We start from the raw sequence: 21526 nt of genomic DNA, 5'->3' as shown, positions 1-21526 counted from the left end.
GCAGTTGGAGAGCCAATTTCTCACTGAAATCACTACCCTTGTAACTGGTTGACGGTGCATCCTCCAGCCAGGCCACACGATAACCCTAATACGCACCCTGGCTCCCACTTCTCTGCAACAGAACTCCAGTTTTTAAGTGAAAATATTTAAGCTCTTCAGAGTTCTTGATCTTAAAACACTAGATCCAAAGTGATTTGAAATAGTATGGAGTTTTCTTTAATAGGCTCTAATGTTTAGGAGGAAATGAAACATCTTGTTTATTCTTCGTTTGTTTGTTTGTTTAGTTTTGGTACCAGGGATTGAACACAGGTACTTAATCAGTGAGCCACATCTTTAGCCCTTTTTATTTAGAGACAGGATCTCACTAAGTTGCTCAGGGACTCACTAAGTTGCTGAGGCTGGCTTTGAACTTGAGGATCCTCCTGCCTCAGCCTCCTGAGCCGCTAGGATTACAGGCGTGCATCAGGATGCCCAGCTTTTGTATTTTTAAAGGAAAGGAATTCTCCATACCCCAACCCAAAGAAACAAAACTCCAAAGTGTGTGCTGTCATTCCCAGCTGTTCTCTACCTAAGAGACTTGTCAGGTCAAGTGTGGTGTTCTCAGTGTACAGAGCAACACATTACCAAAGTTGGTGCCTTTGTAGTGGACATGGGCTCCTGAACTTACTCCATCAGGAGCAACCAGTTGAGGGTGATTTTCAGCTAACACTTCTGACTTCAGTGTACAAGACATCTAGTCTCTTAGTGAGAACACTCTTTCTTGTGCCTTTAAGTTTGGGGAGAAAAGGCAATAGACAGCTATTGCCATCACTCACAGGACCCTAGCTCCTCCCATCAGTGCATCAGGACAGGCCTGGGTGCCCGTGGAGTCCTAAGGCTAGGGAGCCACATATTGGTCTCAGTCCATAACCAGAGGAAACCCAGGATGCTCTCACTCCCTCTCCTTTCCCCACCAGCAAGTGAACGGTAAGGCTGGGGCCCTTTTTCCTCCTCCTGTCTCCCCTGCTGCCCAGGTGGGTCAGTCATCTCCTTCGGATTTCCTCCCCCTTTCTCTTCCCACCTGCTCCTCCACACCTGCCCTGTACTTTCAGTGCCATAGCTTCCCTCCGGGGGCTTTTTCAGGACAGCATGACTCTCTTCCTGTAAGCAGATGGTCAGTCTTATTCTTTCCATGCGCCCTTTAAATTTGAAGAGTCCACACAGCAAAGCAGTGGTTGGATGAGTCCATTTGGAAAACTGTAACCAGTCATACACGCAAGATCCCCGGTCCAGACCATGCAACCAGGCAGAGTCTGGGCTCCTCCTCGCTGGTAGAGCAGCCCAGCCTGCAACCCCAGGCTCCTGCTGCATTCCAGAGCTTACAGTCACCCCGTGACTTCACGAACCTCCTCTTCTGATTCTTGCTGGGTTGTCAGGAACTTTTTTTTTGAGATATGATAGAGCTCTTTGTGTGTGTGTGTGTTTGTGTGTGTGTGTGTGTGTGTGTGTGTGTGTGTTTACTAAAGAAAATAATGGTACTATAAAGCAAACGTCATGAAATACTTTAAATACAGTGAATTTGCAAGTTGCAATGGGATTATTGAGTTTATGAAATGCAAAACAAACACCGCCCCCACAGACCTTTCCCTTTAGCCTTTTCTGTCCAGTCTCCTTGGCAGCCCTGTTGACCCTTCCTGCTGACTCACCTCACTCAAAGATACAGAAAATAATTCCCTCAGAGAACACCGCGTAATGGTGTATTGGTCTACAGTGAGCCACACGTAAGACAGAATTGAGTCTCCTGGTGACGTCGCAGCCACCTCAGCCTGTGCAGGTGTGCTCTGCAAAGTTGGCACAGTGACCAAATCACCAAACGGCACATTTCTCAGAACATGTCCCTGTCCTTAAACAACGTAATGAATAGAGTCATAAGTGAATATGACTTCAGATTCCTGCTCCCTAGTGCTAAAGGCAGGTGCTCTGTTCCTTAAGCCTGGTGACAAAGGAAGGGTGCTCGGATACTGTCCTCACAGTCATAATAATAAGAACAAAAGGGCAAACACAGAGAGGGCTCGTGTGTGTGCTGTCTGGCACTGTTCTAAGTTTGTGATGTAAATTCATTGGATCATCACAGCCGTCTTTGGAGGTAAGTACTGATAATATTCCCATTTGCAGCCAGAGACACAGACACAGAGAAGTTAAGTGCTTTGCTCAAAGCCACACAGTAAGTGACTGAGCCCCAAGGAGAGAAAGAAGGTAGTTCTATGAAATAGGACAGGGCCACTGTGAATTTTCAAGTTCATATTGCATTTAGAGAATCCCATGATGACCCAAAAATATTAAGCCCAATAATTATAATGGTTTATGTAGCCATCTTTAAAGCATTTTAAATTCCCCTAACATAATTTAATGTATAAACAAGATTAGGCTGGGGGAGATAAAAGTGTTTACGGATACTGGGAGTGGAATTAGTGCCTCAAACTGTAAATACCACTAGTTACCATTCACTTCTCCCTGCTCACCCTTGGGAAGTTAGTATTACTAATCTTAGGTGAGTAATCTTAGGTGAGTTTTTTTGTTTTGTTTTGCTTTTTTAAGAAGATAGGCTGCTGGAGGTGATGACACATGCCTGTAACCCTAGCAATTCAGGAGGCTCAGGTAGAAGGATCACAAGTTCAAAGCCAACCTCAGCAATTTAATGAGACCCTGAGCAACTTAGCAAGACCCTGTCTCAAAATAAAAGGGCTGGTGATGTGGTCCAGTGGATAAACACCCGTGGGTTCAATTCCCAGCCAAAAAAAAAAAAAAGAAGTAGATTAAAGAGATTAAAGCAGTAAAATTATACAAATGTACTTTAAACCCATCAGAACACTCAGCAAACAGGAAATATTCAATAGAGGTAAAGTGTTTTCACATTTAATTAAACGTGTAATTAAGCACATCCATTCTTTGGTCACACTAACGTAAATAAGAGACAGCGAATCCTCCTTCAAGGAGTGTTTTAGGTAAGATGGTTTTCTCCTCAAACTCTGCCATTTGAACAAGACGTGTCATACACACCCAGCTTCGTATCCCTGCACATCCAGGCCTTCCTTGGGCCCAAAGAGATTCTCTTGGCTGCCTGTGTTCCTTCCACCAGGAAGGCACCAGAACTGGGACTCTGGTGGCTGGATCCATGAAGCTCCATGAGCCAGGCTCCTTCCTGGAGATCTGGAGAATTCTCTGGCTTTTTTTATTTTAGACATCAGTGTAGGGAGTGGAATGTACAGTCTATTAAGTCTGGGACTCATTTTTTAAATTGAATGTGAGTTCTTTTATTTATTGCCCTCTAATTAATAGTGGAGCACTTTATAAAATATAAGCAGTTCCTCCTAGTCACCAGCAAGAGAGAGGACTGCCATTTGCATTCTTGTGAATATTTAATGGCCTTCTGTCTTCATTTGTTTTTGTTTTCTTCTTTTAAAAAAAACTGGATTCTCCTATCTAGCACTGCGCTGCGTGGCGTTGTCTGTTTCTATTATGGAGGTCAACCTCGTTCTTTCCAGTTTATTCCTTAAGGGAGTCCATTATCTCATTAGGCTTTTCTTGCAAGGTCTCTCCATAGATGGTACCAGGTGGACACCGGCACAGATTTATTCAATGAATCAGAGAAAGGAAACCCCACCTCCCTTCCAGTTCTCCCATTCAGTCCTTCACACGCACAGAGTTGAGGGTCCTCATAGCGTAGCCCTTGCCCAGCCCTTCTATCCATGCATTTATTCATCTATCAAACATAGAGCACAGCACAGCAATTATTCTCACTATGCAAAGATGACCCAGACAGATCCTGACACTGCTGAGAATTTCCAGTATGGGAGAAGCAGAAACATGGGCTGAAGGACTGAATAGGCAGGTGCATAATATCCATCCTCTCGTCACTATTTCTAGTCTATGGTATGGCCTATCCTGATTCATCCTGGGATAACCCCAAGCACAGTAGATTACTTTTATTTCTATGCAAACTATTTCTAAGACTTAAACTTAGCTTAGAAATTTTTTTGGGGAAAAAATACCAATAATTCAGTACTTCAAAAACACGGAATACCAATTTTAAAAATATGGGGAAAAATTTAAAAACATGGATTAAAAAGAAAAATCATTTTGACGGAGGCAGAAATAGAAAGTAGACCATATAGAAGTGCCTCTCACATTTGAATATTGAAGTACGCACTCCCCAGTTTGTTCAGGCCTGAAATAAATATGGCCTTCTGGGAAACTTGGGAAAGCTGTGGGGATCCACAGGGCACCACAGGAGGGTGACAGAGAGCATAGAATGGGCCCTTCCTGCTCTGGGTTAGGTGGGCAGGATGTCCAAGGTTCCACCCAGGTTTCCAGGGACGAAGTACTGAGCTGTCAGTGGAGTGCCTTGGAAAGGCAGAGTCAGTCGTGAGCTTAATTATTTATGACTGGATGATTTCTTGGAACCTTCAGCAAGAACATGTGTGCCCAGCTCATGAATCATGGCTAAAGTCCACCATTAATTTCAACCACATGTGGACTTGCTGCCATCTCTTGTTGGTGTGTTATCTCTTTACTGATTGACCTGCCCCTGTGCATCTCTGGCACAGAGTTAATCTTTGAGGAAATAGGGCCTTTCCAGAGGGAGATATATGTGCTTCTAGGTGTGAACTTAGATCCAAATTTTCAAGTCCTTGGGTTGATGGCAAAAATACGTACATCCTGTTCCAATTCATTGGAAACCAAAGTTCAAAGTGATTCAGAAATTACCTGTTAAAAAAATGTGCCTGATCAGTGTCCACTTGCCCATGTAAGAATGTTGCTCGTGGTGCACCCTCCTCACCCCTCCCTCCCTCTGCTTTTCTCCAGTCTGTGTTTTCTGTCCCATTTAATCGACTCATCTTAATGCCCCTGCATAGGTAGCCTCCCTCCTAGCTTCAGTTTTCCCCTGATTGTTTTGCCTACCTGAACTATCTTTTCTCTAGAGTGATTTTTCTCCTCATTCTTTAAGGCCCCACTTTGGTTTCCGCATTCCAATAGCCCTTCCAGCAAGGGTCCCCAGGGAGAGCTTTTTCTTCCCTAATTCCTTTTGGTCTTCTGTGTAATGTTATGTATACACTGTGCAGATGCTTTCATATGCTAACTACCATATGTTACCTCAGTTCTGTGTGTTGATGGTGACACGATGCCTTTGGCCCCCATTGTACCTAATATAGTGCTAGACCTATTTTGTGATTGGTTGATATCTATGCTGACCGATGGATGGGGCCTTTTTATTTTTTTAATTCCAGCATTTCCAAAATATATATATATTTGTTTTGGGGGGGATTGTCATTTTATCTGCGGATTCATCTCTTTTGTTTGACAGGTCAAAAAAATTCCAGTCATTTATTGAGAGCTGCTTGGTAAAGAATCACAGCCAGCGACCGGCAACAGAACAGCTGATGAAGCACCCGTTTATACGAGACCAGCCGAATGAGCGACAGGTCCGCATCCAGCTCAAGGACCATATCGATAGAACCAAGAAGAAGCGCGGAGAGAAAGGTTAGATGCACATTTGCATTTGAGCAAGAGAAACAAAAGTTGGAGTGTGAACTGTGGGCTCTTGGTGGATTCAGAGGTGACTAGAGATTTCAGATGCGTTGCTCTCTTAGTGCTGGGGACCACCGTTGAGATTGAAGTCTTAAGACATCAGTGGAGTGAAATCCACTGCTGAAGTAGAATCTTCCATGAAAAAATAGATCTGTGTGAAACATCCCCTCTTCCAGGCACTGAGCAAACTTGTGTTGCATGATACTATGAAGCACTTTAAAATGACAAGTGATTTTCTTAATTCAAATGAATATTCATGCTCAGAAGACTAAAAATCTACAGAAGACAGACAACCTGAAAAAAAACAAAATTCATCCAGTTGACATTTTTCTCTACTGACAGTCTTCAGCATTTAAGTTTCTGTGCTCTGAGGCTCATTTCTAATTCAGTTATTTAGAAGTCAGAAAGAATTTTCTCAGAGCTGCAGTGATATCAAAGATCATTAGGTTGCCAGACTTGCTATATGGAACATCAGAGTTTGAGCTGAAGGTCATTTGAGGCACTTCTTTATTTCACAGATGCAAAAACTCCTCTTTCATACCACGCAGTGTTTTCAGTGCTTCTTTGGAAAGGACATACGTCCCAACGTGGGTCTCTAGTAGTTCACCCTCATTGTTTGAAAGCTTGCCCCTCCTTCACTTGCACCCTGACCAAGAGAAGGATCACGTGACCTGGGGCAGGTTTTATGGCCAGATGAGCATAGCTTAGGGAGATAGGGAAGGTTGGGGTGTGGAAGACAGAGATGGAGAAGATAGTAGCAAAGACTTGCTGGATGGAGAGCAGGAAGGACAATGGGCAGGGAGAGGACAGCAGGAGGCAGGCAGTGTGGGCTGGAGGGGTGAGGGTGGAGCTTAGAGCAGAAGACCAGAGGCTCATGGCGTGGGGAAGCACTAGTGATGTCCTCTTCCTTGCTTCCCTCTTCTCCACCCCTCCTCTTTTTTTTCAGTTCAGAGGGTGGCAGACAGGTAGGACAGAAGTTGCCCTCCTTTATTTCCATTTTTCTCCATTTTGCCGCTGTTATTAGCAACCACAACACAGCTGGGTGTATGAGCTAAGGCTTAGGAAAGGGGCACCAGTAGACTGGATGGAGAGGGAAGATCAGCAGAGCACCAAGGTAGGAGGAAAAATCCTCAGTGAAGGTTCTGGAGAAGGTCCCCCTTCTACAGCCAGCCTCAGGGATTCAAAGGAAAGTATGTGATCAGGAGTGGGAAGTCATGAGGCTGAGACAAAAAGGAGGCCCATCTCCAGCCATGAGTCGGGGGATAGGGATAAGATGTCAGTGAGGCTCCAAGAAACAGGGAGGCTAGACCAAGCTGGAGGAACTAGGCCTGAGGAGAAACCCATAGGGCAGTATCGAGAAGTTCCAAGACTGACATTTCAGCTGCTCTTTTTCCGTCGTGGTCTTGGGGCCACTCCCTGAAGTCAAAACTTAAAAGAGAATGTTTTAGGGCAACATATCAAACATCTAAACATTAAATGCCAACTTCTCTAAAAGGGAAATTTGATTGTACTATGGGAATACAGACTAGGTGAAATGTTCAGTCTGTTTTGAGAATCAAATTCTGTGTTCCAGTTCCAGCCCTGCCTCTTATGAGTTATGTGAATTTCATCCCAGTTTTCTCATCTCCAGAATAGGATTGGGGGTATAAAAATAATAATAATAATACCTAATGCCTGGCCTTGTTGCAAAGTTGAAATAATGTGTGTAAAATAGTTACACCATTTCTGGCACCTAGGTGCATTCGGTAGCTATTTATTAGCTATTCTTATTTAGGCAATTCTTTATGAGCCTAATTTTTCAGTGCTCTTCAGGGATACCTTCTAGAAATCATGATCTGTGAATAAGACTGGGAAACCCAGAACCCATCATGCAATGAAGATAGATCTACTTTTAATGTGCTTATTCTGTAGAGTGGCAGTAGGTCTATTCAAGAGTTACGTTGCAATTTAAGGAATCTCATCCTGTTTAGGTTTAGGGTCCCAGAGTTACAGTACCAGCCTCATCTTTGTCTGCTCTACAAGGAAGGGTATTTGATCAACTGAAATCTCCTTCCATTTGCTGTTGATCAAATCACTTAAGTTGCTCCCCTTCACAACTTTTTCCCTCCTAGTAGCTTCCTCTGTGACCAGCTTCTGGTAGAATCAAGCAATTGTAATTTGCATTGCTTTATGATTTATTTAATCTGATACTTTTCCTTAAGGTATGTTGACATGTACTAATTTAACCCAGAAGTACAAAAGCAATCAAACCAAATTCTGGTGAGGTATTAAAATTGAGAAGCCTGACAAATGAAGCTTTTACCTTAGAGAGTGGAATTACACAATTAGGAATAATTGTGCGCTTCTTTCCCTTGCTGCAATTTACTTTATTAGATAAAATGTCTTCATTTTACTTTGAACTCTGTGTTTATCCATTTTGGAAAAGTTTGAAGTATTAAACTTTTGATATGGCGTATTAAGACACTTTATGCAGGGTCTTTACATTTAGGTGAAAAAAAAAACCTGTAAAAATAAAAAGTAGCCTGAAAACTTCATACTTAACCTAAAGGTATGAAGCTAATTTGTGATTTTAAAAAATACAGATGAACTCATCACACATGAGTTTTTTCATTATCTCTTTGCTGCCTGCCTAGTGTCAAAGTCAGAGCTGTAGCCTGTTTTTACCCTGTGAATGCTGCCTCCTAGTGGTTACAAAACCAAATTGCCATTTTAGTTCCCTTGATAGGGTGCCAAAATGTCTTCAAAGTTATAATTACAAACTCAGATCTAGGAGGAGATAACAGTAATGTTCTATCGTTAAAGCCTCCTCATCACCCACAGATATATCTCCAGCATGACATATATAAGGATTAGTGAGCTATTTCACCATTTCACCCCCTTCTGTCCTCTCTCCCTCCATCTACTTCTCCCACACCTGGATGCCTAGCTATGCAGAACTCATGGTTTCTTGCACATGTAATACCACTAGCCTTGTTCACGTGGATACGCATCTTGGAATGCCCTTTTCCTGCCACTTCCAGCTACCAGTGCTGGAGAAGGGCCACTGACCCTCCAAGGCTTAGCTCATAACCACTTCAGTACTTCACTGTTCCTTTCCTCCTTTCTGAGCTGTGGAATGAGCTGCTCTTTTCTTTCATTTTTTCATGACTCTTTTTATGTTCTTCTGTTTAGCATATAACATGTTGGAAAAAAGCTCTGGTTTTAAGGTTGAAAAAGTTCTGGATTGAATTCTAAATTCACATCCCAGCCTGACATTTTATTATAAGGTGATGACACTGGCCACAGCACTTCACCTTTTGTAATATGAGTAGCTTCAGTTGGAAAATAGGTTTTATGTTAGAGGATTATTATGAGAGTCTGCAGGTAAACTTACACTAGTTATTTGCATGGGAGACACTCAACCGCCATGACACACGACTAAACGGGTCAAGGTCACTCCAGGAGAACTGGGCTGGCATGAAATAATGACACACAGACAGAGAAATACCTTTGTCTTTGGGTTCTGTGATGGCCCCTCTGACCCAGCATCCACCAAGGAAGCAAGGTAGACAAGAAAAAGAGGGAGCACGCCTCAAACCTGGGTTTTATTATTGGCAGGGGCGGGGGCGGGGGAGACTAATCCATGGAACATTCTATCCAAAAAAGGGCAGAAGGGTAGGATTACAATAAAACAGATGCGCGTAATTCAACCCCATTGGGTAACGCCCACTCCTGGAGCTGTGCCTTTCTTATCCAAGCAGAGATAAAGTCCAGTTGCATTGCAGTGTACAATACCAGTCCAGTACCTCTTTGCTCAGGACTTAAAGTGTGTGCCTAGCTCCTGAACAGGGTGGCCCCTGATATTTGACAAATATTCATTCCCTTTCTTCGTGGTCATGGTAGTTCTGATTATTGATTTGTCTTGCCTGTTACATTCTGATATCCTCTGGAGCACAGACCCAATCTTATTCATGTTAACTTGCTTACTGTCAATCAAAACACATTCTGACCACATGTTAATCGTACCAGTTGTCAAAAGTTTCTTTCTGGTGTTTATCAAGATATCTAAAGGCAATTTGTGAGGCCATGTAAGTCATAACAAAATATCACTTTCAAAATGGCTGATAACATGATAAATCATTTAGTGATAAGTTAATAGTGGGCCAAAAAGTTTGATATGGTGATTCTACAATAGAGGTTACACAGAAGTTATTTTTCAACTCCTTAGTTTCTTTTTCATGTGAATTTTAGTCACTGGGGACCGCTATTTAAGGTCAGCTGGGACAGTCTTGATGGCAGTTAATGCCAGGTACCTAAATTCAGTTGGTGGGAACTGCTGTATGACAAGTCAGGAGGCCTAGAGGACACCCCAGTCCCATATTAGCCACAACTCTGTGGGCCTCAATTTACTTATACAGTCACACAGCACTTGATGACAAGATGTGTTGTGAGAGTTGTCATTAAACATGTTGTCATTCAGCGAATATCATCCAGTATACTTATATAGACCAGGTGACATAGGTCAGTCACTGGACATGTTCTCTTGATGTAGTCAAGAGATGCAACAAACCACAGGAGATGTCTGAGGCTACTGCCAGCATTACACAGCATATGTTGTTTTTTTGTTATTTGTTTTGGATTTTTTGTTTGTTTTTTGCAGTGCTAGGGATCAAATGGTAGACAAGTGCTCTACCACTGAGCTACACCCCCAACCTGGCATACTGCTTTATGGGAATTTAAAAAAAAAAAAAAAGTGGCAGGAGAATACGCTAAAATAATGAGAAAAAGCATAGTGGGGTGAATACTTTTATATGATTGGCAGGGCAGTGGGCTTGTTGGCACCAGCATTACCACCAACAGGTGAGGCATGCTTGTGCTGTGAAGTTAGGACAGCTCCCATGTCACTAGGTAGCATGATATTTTCAGTTTCATTATAATCTTAAAGGACAGATGCTGTGTTCATGATCTGTTGTTGACCAAGGTGGCATGATGTGAGTTATGACTGGACATGAATAGGGGTGGAGGGTTCACTGGGCTGTCACCGTCCTGTGCACTGATGCACTATGAATCTCTCTTTAGATGAGACAGAGTATGAGTACAGCGGCAGTGAGGAGGAAGAGGAAGAGAACGATTCGGGAGAACCCAGGTATGAACTCGGAAGCCAGGCCTTCTAATTTCCACATTCTGAATTGTGTTTGTGAGCATTCACTTTCCTTTTGATTTATAGGTTCATTTTTAAGAATCCACCAAGGTGGTCTTATTTAATTTATTGCCTACAAACATAGCTCATTAATTTGGGGAAGTTTCCTTAGGCAGACTCTGAAGAAAATGTGGAAATCAGCATATTCTTTATCTTGTCCCCCAAGATTTATGGTCTCTATTCAAGATCTTGTTTCTTCACATATGCATCATGTAAAGTGGGTATTTATCTGGGTAATGCAGAACGAAAAGTACTTAAAATGGGGACTTTGGGGAGACCTAAGTGATATTATCAGACTTGAGTTATTCAGCTCATTACCTTGTACTTTTGAGAAGGCCGCTGTCCTTGTCATATGCCTCGGCATGCTCACTGCAGCCTAATCCAAGAGGAAATGATTTCCAAGAAATCAAATTACACTCTGGAGGTGAGCCCCGAGTGGAAGCTTCCATGCCAGTCTCATTGTCACACATCAGGCCTGGAGTCAAGTGCTGTTTCACCTTCGCTGTCGTCATCCCTATGTTGTGCATTCCACTTGACTTTGCTTCCAACTTTCTTCCAGTCTGTGTTTATAAATAATTAAGACTCGGGTGCTGGCACTGCCAGGATTTCTCTTTCGTAAGACAATTCAGCTGGCAGAAGCTCAGCGAGGCAAGAGCCATGCATACCAGAGGACTATGCACTATAAATGCGAAGTAAGCTCTATTGGCCCACACAGAGGGCCACCGGATGTAGGGGTCTCCAAACTGTAGCCATCCAAGGAGTGGATGCATTCAAAGGACCAGTTCTTATATTGCTGACACCAAGCCTCCTGACCAGGAGCAGGGTTGTTGCAACTGGAATGAGCTGGATGTCTGTGTTCTCTTGAGCTAGCTCAGACCTTCGTGGACGGGAGCCTTGCTAAAAGGGCGAGACTGAACACACAGGGCCATCGTTTTTTCTCTCTTAACCTGCCACAGGATTTCTCAAGGTCCATCACGGAAGGAGAATTGTTTCCTTCCATCTGATACATAGCATGTCGGCCACCCCCACTTTAGCTACTTAAAAATGAGGACTGTCAAGGAGTGACGTGGAAAACGAACATTCCTCTAAGGCAAAGGTCCAAATGCCCTGCTTTCTGAGAAATGGTATGCTATTTTTTGAAAGCTTACCCAGATGGTCATATCAGCCCTCTGACCATTCTCTGAAGAACTGAGAAACCCCGTCTCTCCAGCACTTGCTAAGCTGTGCGTTAGGAGGCACTTAGTGATCCAACCAGCAATCATTTTAACATGTCATTATTTCGTACCCTGTGGAAGATGGTGTGCCAAGTCCTGTTTTTATGGATGCATCTAATTAATCTTCATGAAATCCTAAGAAATAGAAAAGGCAATGGTTATCTCATTTTAGAAATGAAGCGACAGCTCTAGGGTGGCAATCGGGTCACACGCGGAGTTAATAATTGAGTCACTAATGCAGCTCAGGTCTCCTGACATTGATTCAACATTGATTAATATTAATGGGGCATCCTCTGGTACACGTGAGGTGAAGTTCCCAAGCCCCATCCCCTCTGCACAGAGCAAGTGGCCTGTGCATAGAAGCACTAACATTTAGGGGTTTGTCTTAGAGTTTTACACAAAGGCAGTAAGTTTTAGAGGAGGCTTGTTAATGGACTGTGGGATTGTCTGCGGAATATCACAAACAAAGCCTTTTTATGACATTTATGGCAGGATCTCACACAGCATGCTAACAACTCTCCTAAACCAAATCCTCTTGTCAGCTGCCACCAAAACTACATTCCTCATTCCAGTCCTCCTCACCACCACCGCCAGCTGCCGAGACAAAACCTGCAAGTCATCCCTCCCTCCACACATCAGGCCTGTCCGGGGTCTCCATAACTCTATCCCCAAACACTCTTCCAGCCTCCGTCCCTACTGCTCCTGTCCTGGTTGGAGCTCCTATGCAGAACCATTGCAGGAGTAGACCTGCTGTTAGCTTCACAGACTGTGATCCACGCTGCAGCCATACAGGCCTGCTCCTGGGACTCCTCTCCTCAAAGCCTTTCCATGCATGGCTCAATGTCCACACGCTTTTGCACAATCTGCTTCTCTACCTCCTCATGCCGTAATCCTCTCACTTCCTCAATTCTGGGAGAACGGGCTGGTGTTCAGTTCCTGGGAAAGGCCACACCTGTCCTAACCTGGGCTTTAAACTTGCTTTTGTTCTGCTTGGGACACCCTTTCCCTTCATTTCGATTCCATAGAGCCTATTATAGTAGTGCCTGTCACATAGCAGGTGCTAGAAAATATGTTTAATGAGTTTATTTCAGGTAGAAGCTTCCAGAAAGATTTAAAGTGCTAAGTATGAAAGAACAGAAGCATTTTCCACCTTTATGCTAGGCTGCATACAGAACCAGGGAGGCTAGAACTGTAAGCTGCTCCCTTGCAGTTAGATTGGGGTAGAGCAGACCCAGACTACCAGCAAACCAGCCAAATGCGTGAGTTCGTCCTCTCGCTCTCTCTACTGTGTGCACGTGCAAACACATGCAAACCACCTTCTTATGGATGAGGAAACTTTTACTGAAACAGAATCTAGGAGTCAGTGATCTAGATTGCGACCCCAGCTGCACACTCTGCCGGCAGAACCAAGTCTCTTAACTACGATTCACTGGATCGAGCTCCAAACTCCTTAGACTTTAGCAAACTTGAGTTCCATTCCTGGCTCAGTGTTGACATGGCCTCCAGCCTTTTCCTTCCCTGACTGAGTCTTCACAGGAGCAGCCTGACCTCTGCCTCCTGGGGTTTGGTATGAGCAGGAGGGTAGTGGTATGAGTGAGGGTGATCTGTGCTTGTCCAAGTGAGTAGTTCCCCTGTCTGCTCCAGAAGGTTCACTTTTCTTTGCTTTGTCTTCTCATAACGTGGAGACAGCCAGCCTGGGGCCCAGGGCTTGCACACTCACTAGTCTTAAACAAATCTCTGCTACACCTCACAGTGAGGGAGTGGTGTCAACAGTCCCGGAGGAATGTGGCATCCCTCTGGGGATGGAGATGGCGTATATATGCACCAGTCCCACTGCAAGAAGGCTAAACATGCCTCTCCTTCCCAAACCCCCACTTTGGAGATAAATGATTGAACTAATGGAGAAACTAGGAGCCTGTGCTCTGGCCCTGCTGCCCTCCCCCAGGACCCACAGTAGCCATGGCCCCTGCCCCATGCAGAATCCTGATGGCTCTTTCCTGCCCACAGCTCCATTCTGAACCTGCCAGGGGAGTCCACACTGCGACGGGACTTCCTGAGACTCCAACTGGCCAACAAGGAGCGTTCAGAGGCCTTGCGGCGACAGCAGCTGGAACAGCAGCAGCGGGAGAACGAGGAGCACAAGCGGCAGCTGCTGGCAGAGCGCCAGAAGCGCATTGAGGAGCAGAAGGAGCAGCGACGGCGGCTGGAGGAGGTGAGCATGCTGCAGGCTACCCTGCACCCTTTCCCAGCTGTGGCCACTCCCCAAGCTTCCACAGAGAGCCCAGATCCCACTCTCGAGGCTAGGGCCACTGCTTGGTGGGTGCACACACACCTTGACTGCAAAGGGGGATGAGGCCTGAGTGCTGTCAGACCCAGAAGACCATGGTGTGGTCACTGTAGACATGTGGGTGAAGGCATCCAGCCCTTCAACTCTTGCTCGGTATCACCTTCTTGGTGAGGCTTTCCTTGACCACCTTACTTAAATTGCACCTCTCTCCCTGTGGCATATTCTATTCCCATCCCTGTTTACCTCACTCTGACCACCTTCAGACATGCTCTGTGTAAGTCTCTACCTTCCTGCTAGAATGTAAGCTCCACAGCTTGATCTCTTATTCCCTCATTCCCTAATGTGCCTATAGAACCGTGCCCAGCACACAGTAGGTGGCTCATGAACATTTATGGAATGGATGAGTTATATAAGTATGATCAAGAGGTGGGATACAGATGTTAACTAAACCACGGAGAATAGGCATATAAGTGAGATGCCAAGTGTGGAAAAGCAGCGCCTGCCTATTGGTTCTCCTGTTAACCCTGGGAACAGCATTTTGTGAATCCTTCCCCACACCCTCCTTCAGGGCCTGTTCTTTAGCTGGTAGGCAAGGCCCACCTTCAGCAGCAGATGCTACTGTCAGCTGCATGGGAAACCACACTGCCGACCACAGTCTCTTGCATGGCAGGTCCCCAGCGAGGCTCTGAACCTTGTGGTCACACAGACCTTTATTCAGGCCTCCTTCCCAGAAGCTTTCCCACATCTCCAAGACCTGCATCCTCTCCAAGATAAATCAAAGCCTCTGGACAATTATGAAACTGAGAGTGCTGAGCTACTGGGGAAATTGGGCTGCAAATGAAAGGTTCACTAACTGCACAGTAATTGGGTAGTAATTTCACAGGTCTCCCAAACACCAGCTTCCTCCTCATTAATAGGTTTACAGTGGTCTACTTGTTTTGTCAGGTGTCCACTGTAGAGTTAGAGGGTGGTGAATTGCAGACACCAAGAGCAGATTGCTTTTTAAATGGTACATCAAGGTCCGACCTCCCTTGTTTAAATCAGCGAGGGCCTCAGTTCTACTTTGCAGTAAATCTCATCAACCTCATTATGTCCCTGGAATATTAGTTTCAGACCAGCAACAATAATACCCAACAGCTGCAATTATTGAGTGATTTCTGTGTGCCAGTTATCAGGCAGGATGCTTTGCTTATATCCCATATCTCACATCATTTTGCACATGTTCATTATCTGTGTGTAAAGTTCATATAGTTCTCATTTAACAAAGAGGAAACTGAGATTCAGGGAGGGGAAGTAACTGGTACCATATCACAAGGTTGGGAAATGAAAGCAAGGATTTACACCCTGCAGTCCCTGGTCCCGGTGCAGGCCTTTTAAGTGTAGCTGTGTGATCAGAGCCTTGAACTGTGATCCTTAAAACTGGACCTTGAGGCTTTGGCAAGGAGCCAGCTTCTTTGCAATAGGCAAATAAAGCCCTTTGCAATCTAAGTTTATATTGTTGGTGTAAAGAATGCTAGCACATGTCGTGTTTAAAGTGCATCTGTTATCTGGTGTTCCAAGATTTATGATGCCAAAGACAGAGAGGCACTGTGGTGCTGTGGGACAGAAACCTTCCAAGGAGCAGGTGGGAGCAGGGTGAAGTGAGGCGTGGGCATGAGGCAGGTCTCAGAGGTGACGTGGATGGCACAGAAATGGGAGGCATCTGCATGACCTCTGGTTACCTCCCAGGCATAAGTGAAAATTCTCAGGACTCGCTTATATCCTCAGGTTTTGACTTTCAGCCCTCCCAGGTCATTTGTGATTTCTTGTCTTGGCCCCCCAGTCTGGGGCCACACCATTCCTTCAATCTCTCAGGCCACTCAAGGACCAGGGCCTCTGCTGTTTAGACAAGGCCTCCTCCTTCAGACCTAGGACCAAACCCTGCCTTTCCTGCTGCTTTCCTAGTGGGGCTCCTTCCCTTCAAGTGCTTTTCCCAGGCCCCACTGACTCGAGCAGCTCAGCCCAGAATCCTTGTCTTTTGATTCTCCTGTCTGACTACTTCACACATGACTTTCAGGCTGTAGGACCTTATCATGCAACCCTAGAAAGTTCTCCCAATCATCCCTTAAAGCATTTAAGATTCTCAAGGATGCACACAGGCATGCACTTATACAAATTCCCTTTTTTTTCCTTTTTAATTGTTAATACACACTCTAGACTTACATCCTCTCGATGGCCGCAGTCTCTTTTCAGAGGGCACATTGTTTCGTTCTGTTTTTATTTTTTTAGATTTTCTTCCCCTCACACATGATGTGATTTGTTTTGCACTTCATATGTTTATTCATTGAGTGACTAGAATAGTCATTTCTAATGATTATGAAGCGCTGACCACGTGACAGGCACTCGGGTCCGTATGTTACATGAATTGTCTCATTTAATCCTCACGATAATCCTCAGTCTAAAGATAATGCGGCTGAGTCTTATAGAGGTTAATAACTTGCTAAAGGTCACCCAGCTCGAGTAGAAACCAGGTTTCAAGTACAGGGGATTGGACTGCAGAGTCTAAGCACCAAGTCACTGCCTGTGTCCTGCCTCTGCAGTGACAAACTGTCTTTGGTGCTTTCCATGTTCTTTACCAGGCCTATGCTTCTGTGGTCTTTTTTGTTGGTATGTTTAACTTCAGTACTGAGGATTGAACCCAGGGCCCCACACATACTAGAAAGCACTGTACCGCTTTTTATTTGTTTATTTTGAGCCATGGTCTTGCTAAGTTGCCCAGGCTGGCCTTGAACTTGTGATCTTCCTCCCTCCTACTCCTCCCAAATAGCTGGGTTTACAGGCCTGTGCTACCATGCCTGCGGTCTTCTACCTTGGACGTTTAGGGATTTTTGAGCAAGACCAAAGAAGCTCTGCCCAGCAAGTACTCAGCTCTGAGCTGTGAGACCTCCTTTGTGGCTCTTCTTTTGTGGAATTTAATGGAGATTCTGTCATGAATGCAATCAGAACTCAGCTCGGTGAGGCCCAGGCATCCGAAGGCACACCAAGATGTGGCTTGCACAGGAGAAGTCTTCACGCATGAGGACATGACCCTCTGCTCCATGTGACATTGAGAATGAACCTTGGATTCTCACTAGAAACAGGAATGCTTATGGACACAGGCATCAGCCTATACCAGCGTCATCTTTCTGTCCTTTATCTTGGCCTAGAGCTCAGTAGAGCAGAATGAGAAATACTCGACACTCAGATGGTTACAAATTCTGAACCCCTAATGATGGTACTGTCTTCCACCAGGGACAGACCCTTGCTGGATCCTATCAATGACTGCCATCCCAGCCAGGGTGAGCACTTTGTGTGTCCTGAGCAGGAACTTGGCTTACAAAGGCACATAGAAAGAGCTAAAGTCCATGGTTCATCTTGAGAATTTAGCTTTCTTGGGGTCAGATGGACTTTTTTAGGCATCCTGAGAGAGAGAGAGAGAGAGAGAGAGAGAGAGAGAGGGATTACAGGTTCCAAATAAAGGCCACAGCCACCCCCTTTGGTCACACGGGACTGTGTAGGAGGCCCTGCATGTCCTTTGCTATTTATGGGTAATCATGTGGATCTGAGTAGGTTAGTAATCAGTACCTGTATATTCTTGGAAGGACAATGACTCTACACTGAATAGTGTCATTTATCAGCTTTATAAAAAGCACATGACTTCTGGCCAATTAGAAAGTGCAGACCATACTCAGGTGTTGGCCAGTGATAAATTATAATTAATAACTTAAGTTCCAGGACTTGATTCAACTCAGGTAAGGTGAACAAATTCATCAGTAGTGAGAAAAGACATAGATAACCTCCTTAACTTCCACTCAGTTCAGCAAGAATTTCCATTACTTAGATTTACAACTTCTTTCACAGAGTTAATGTGTGAGAATGGGGGCTCCGGTAACCGGCACCCATCATCCCAACTGCTCAGGAGGCAGAGGCAGAAGAATTGGAAGTTCAAGGCCATCATGAGCAACTTCATGAGATCCTGTCTCAAAACAAAATATAAAAAGGACTGAGGATGCAGCTCAGTGGTATAGCATTTGCCAACATGTGTAAGCCCTCTGGGTTCAATCCCCAGTACTTGGGTTAGAATAGGGTGCTGAAGATATTACACCTCCTACTCTGGTTATCTCAGACTAATTTTATGACAGGTTCATGGTGATTTTTTGACGCTGCTTAAGAATTCTGAGCCAGGCGCAGTGGCACATGCCTGTCATCCTAATGGCTCCTGAGGCTGAAGCAAGTGGATGGCAAGTTCAAAGCCAACCTCAGTGACTTAGTGAGGCCCTAAGCAACTTAGTGAGACCCTGTCTCAAAATAAAATAGAAAAAGTGCTGGGGATTGGCTCGTGGTTAAGTGCTCTGGTGTTCAATCCCTGGTACCAAAAAAATAAAAGAATTGTTATAGGATAATAGTGTTTTTATATTTTGTTTCAACTGTCTGAGAGCATTCTGTACCTTCATTTTAGGGGGATATCTTGAAGTTACAGGAAGGACCAAATTGACCTGAGGAGTACCAGCCTGCTTCACAATTTTATTTTTCAGAGAATTGAGTTGTTTTTCAAGCCATCAAGGTCTCATCTAGTCCCCTTCAAGACCTTGATAACATTGTCCAGTTGCAAAAGCAGCAGGTTTTTAGCTAAAAATTACTCTGCTGTTTGGTTCCATCACCTGAAAAAAAAAAAAACATTTAAAAGAAATACCACTAGTATCTTATTAGCCATTAACAGTGGAGCATGAATTTCCAAAATAGTGCCTTGCAGCCTAAAAATGTGAATTATAAATAAGTCTCTAACATTTAACTGTGAGTGAATAGGGGCTTTCAAGGACATTGGGCTCATTTGTTTTTTATAAGTGTAAGGTGGAATTGAAACCTTTTTCTTATGCCTGCAGGCAGTCATCCAGTAAATATTTAGTAAGCCCCTCTGCTGGGCAGGCCCCATGCCGGACACTTGGAATACAGACTGCCCTTATGAAGACCAGATCAGTGAGGAAGATAGGTAGTTAGTCCCAGAGCAGTCAGTAATTGTCTTTATGGTGACCACAGTGGCAGAGAAGGCCTGCTAAGAGAGAGGACACCCCAGGGACAATGAGCGGAGCCTGGCTTGGAGGTCAGATGGCCAGAGTCCTGCTATGGAAACTGAGCACAGACTGGGAAGATGTGAGGCAAGGAAACCCAGGCACAGCCCTGCAGGCCAGCTCAGTTACTTTTTTTTTTTTTTTGGTACTGGGGATTGAACCCAGGCATGCTTTAACCACTGAGCCATAAACCCAGCCCTTTTATAAATACCTTTATTTTATTTGTTTATTTTTTTGTGGTGCTGGGGATCAAACCCAGTGCCTCACACATGCTAGGCAAGTGCTCTACCACTGAGCCATAACCCCAGACCCCATCCCTTTTATTATTATTATTATTATTATTATTATTATTATTATTATTATTATTGTCTTATTCTGAAACAGGGTCTTACTAAGTTGCTAAGGCTGGCTTTGAACTTGGGATCTTCCTATCTCAGCCTTCTGAGTCCCTGAGATTACAGGTATATGCCACCAAACCCAGCCCAACTCAGATACTTTTGAATTTCATTTTAAAAAGAGTGGGGAAACCATTCAATCAATGGAATACAGTCGCATCTACCTGTGGAAAGTGAAACCGTGGCTACTGCAAGTAAAGCAATGGGAAGGGAGTAAGTGTGGGTGGGGAGATGAGTTAGTCCAGAGAGGGGTGCTGCTCTGCACAGCTGGTGGTAGAGTGGGGATTGAGGCAGCTCTGGCCTGTGGAACATGCAGGATGTGATGATGGATTAGTCCTCAGATGAAGGAGAGCGAGTAGTGGCAGAAGGTTCCCCCATGTTGGACTGGGCTATGTGGGTGGGAGAAGAGAAAGACCAGTTCAGACATAATGAGACTGAGACACATATGAGCTTGCCCGTGGTGATGCCCAGGATGCAGTTGGTTTAGGATGATACAACCACCCAAGAGGGGCTGGGATGGAAAGCAGGGGAAGTGTTGGTTGGTGGTAATACAGGTATACATTGAGAAGTGGACAGAATCTGGGCCTAAGCTCTGGGAACTCAGAGGGAGAGAAGCCAGTAAAGAAAACTGCTAAGGAAGTGGAAGGCACACCAGGAGAGTTCCATGCTGTTGAAGCAAAGAAAACTGAAGCTTCAGCATGAGGGTGAGTTGAAGGGGCCAGCTCTGCAGAATGCTACCCAAAGACCAAGTAAGACAGCATCACCTTTTGCTTTCAGTGACAATGACAAAATCTAACATGTAGTTTCTGTGTAATGCTCTCTAGAAAATGCTGTCCTTTCCTCTCTGTGGGAAGGGGAGCAGCCTCTCAGGCAGTGAAAGTTGTCAGTTTGAACCTGAGGGCACTGTGTGCTCCCAGCATGGCCTGGCCACCCTCTTCCATCTCACTTCCTGGGCCAGGCTTATGTCTACCACCAAAGCCATCCTGAGGATTATCCAGGAAAATGGAAAGAACTTTATCCACTGCCAAGAGCTGGACGGATTATTTTAGTCAGCTTTTTCGCTGCTGTGACTAAAGGCTCCGACCAGAACAACTGTTAAGGAGGAAAAGTTTATTTGAGGGCTCACAATTTCAAAGATCTAAGTCTAGAGAAGGTCAGCTCCCTTCCTCGGAGCTCAGGGTGAGGCTGAACATCATGGCAGAAGAGTGTGGCAAAGGGAAACAGCTCACATCATGGTAATCATATAGCAGAGAGAGACTCCAGCTCTGGATACAAAATATATACCCCCATAGCCACGCCCCCAATTAGCCACTTCCTCCAACCACCTGCCTCTCATTACCACTCAGTTAATCTGATCAGGGATCAATTCTCGGATTGGGTTAAGAGTCTCACAATCCAATCATTTCTCCTCTGAAAATTCTTGCATTCTCACACATGAACTTTTGGGAACACCTCACATCCAACCCATAACACGGATCTTACTTTTAAAAGATGTGTCTAATTCAGCCCAAAAGTTGCTAAGGACGTTTGGAGACCTTTGGTGGCTAGGTGCTTATCCATTTGTCATCAGCTTTTGCTCATGTTCTCTAGCATTTGCTTTGCACTTGGGGTAACCGGATGGTCTCACAGAACCTATCCAGCTGGAGGCCAGACCTAGGGAAGTCACCAGAGTAAACATGTGTTTGTTGAACCTAAGTAATTTCTCCCAGATGCTCTGAGACAACCCCCCCGACCACCATCCCCACCAAAAAGTAGAAGAGCAGAGGGAAGCTACACGTCTGTTGAAGAGTCACCAC

General features: G+C 44.7%; 1 protein-coding gene across 7 annotated transcripts in view; it reads left to right on the top strand.

Moving 5' to 3' along the window:
- Tnik (TRAF2 and NCK interacting kinase) overlaps positions 1-21526 on the top strand; it is a 375407-nt gene that overhangs the window by 271914 nt on the left and 81967 nt on the right. For all 7 annotated transcript variants that reach the window (XR_013436636.1, XM_005332470.5, XM_005332469.5 and 4 more), the window contains exons 10-12: positions 5345-5520; positions 10627-10693; positions 13969-14173. Coding sequence is in view for 6 of the 7 variants with exons in the window: in XM_005332470.5 (XP_005332527.2) it covers positions 5345-5520; positions 10627-10693; positions 13969-14173 (448 nt within the window). In the remaining variant the exon portion in view is untranslated. The remainder of the gene's footprint in view (positions 1-5344; positions 5521-10626; positions 10694-13968; positions 14174-21526) is intronic.

Source organism: Ictidomys tridecemlineatus, chromosome 3 (assembly GCF_052094955.1).
Source record: "Ictidomys tridecemlineatus isolate mIctTri1 chromosome 3, mIctTri1.hap1, whole genome shotgun sequence".
Taxonomy (NCBI): domain Eukaryota; kingdom Metazoa; phylum Chordata; class Mammalia; order Rodentia; family Sciuridae; genus Ictidomys; species Ictidomys tridecemlineatus.
Note: the sequence above shows the minus strand (reverse complement) of the source record. Positions and strands in the feature narration are given on the sequence as shown.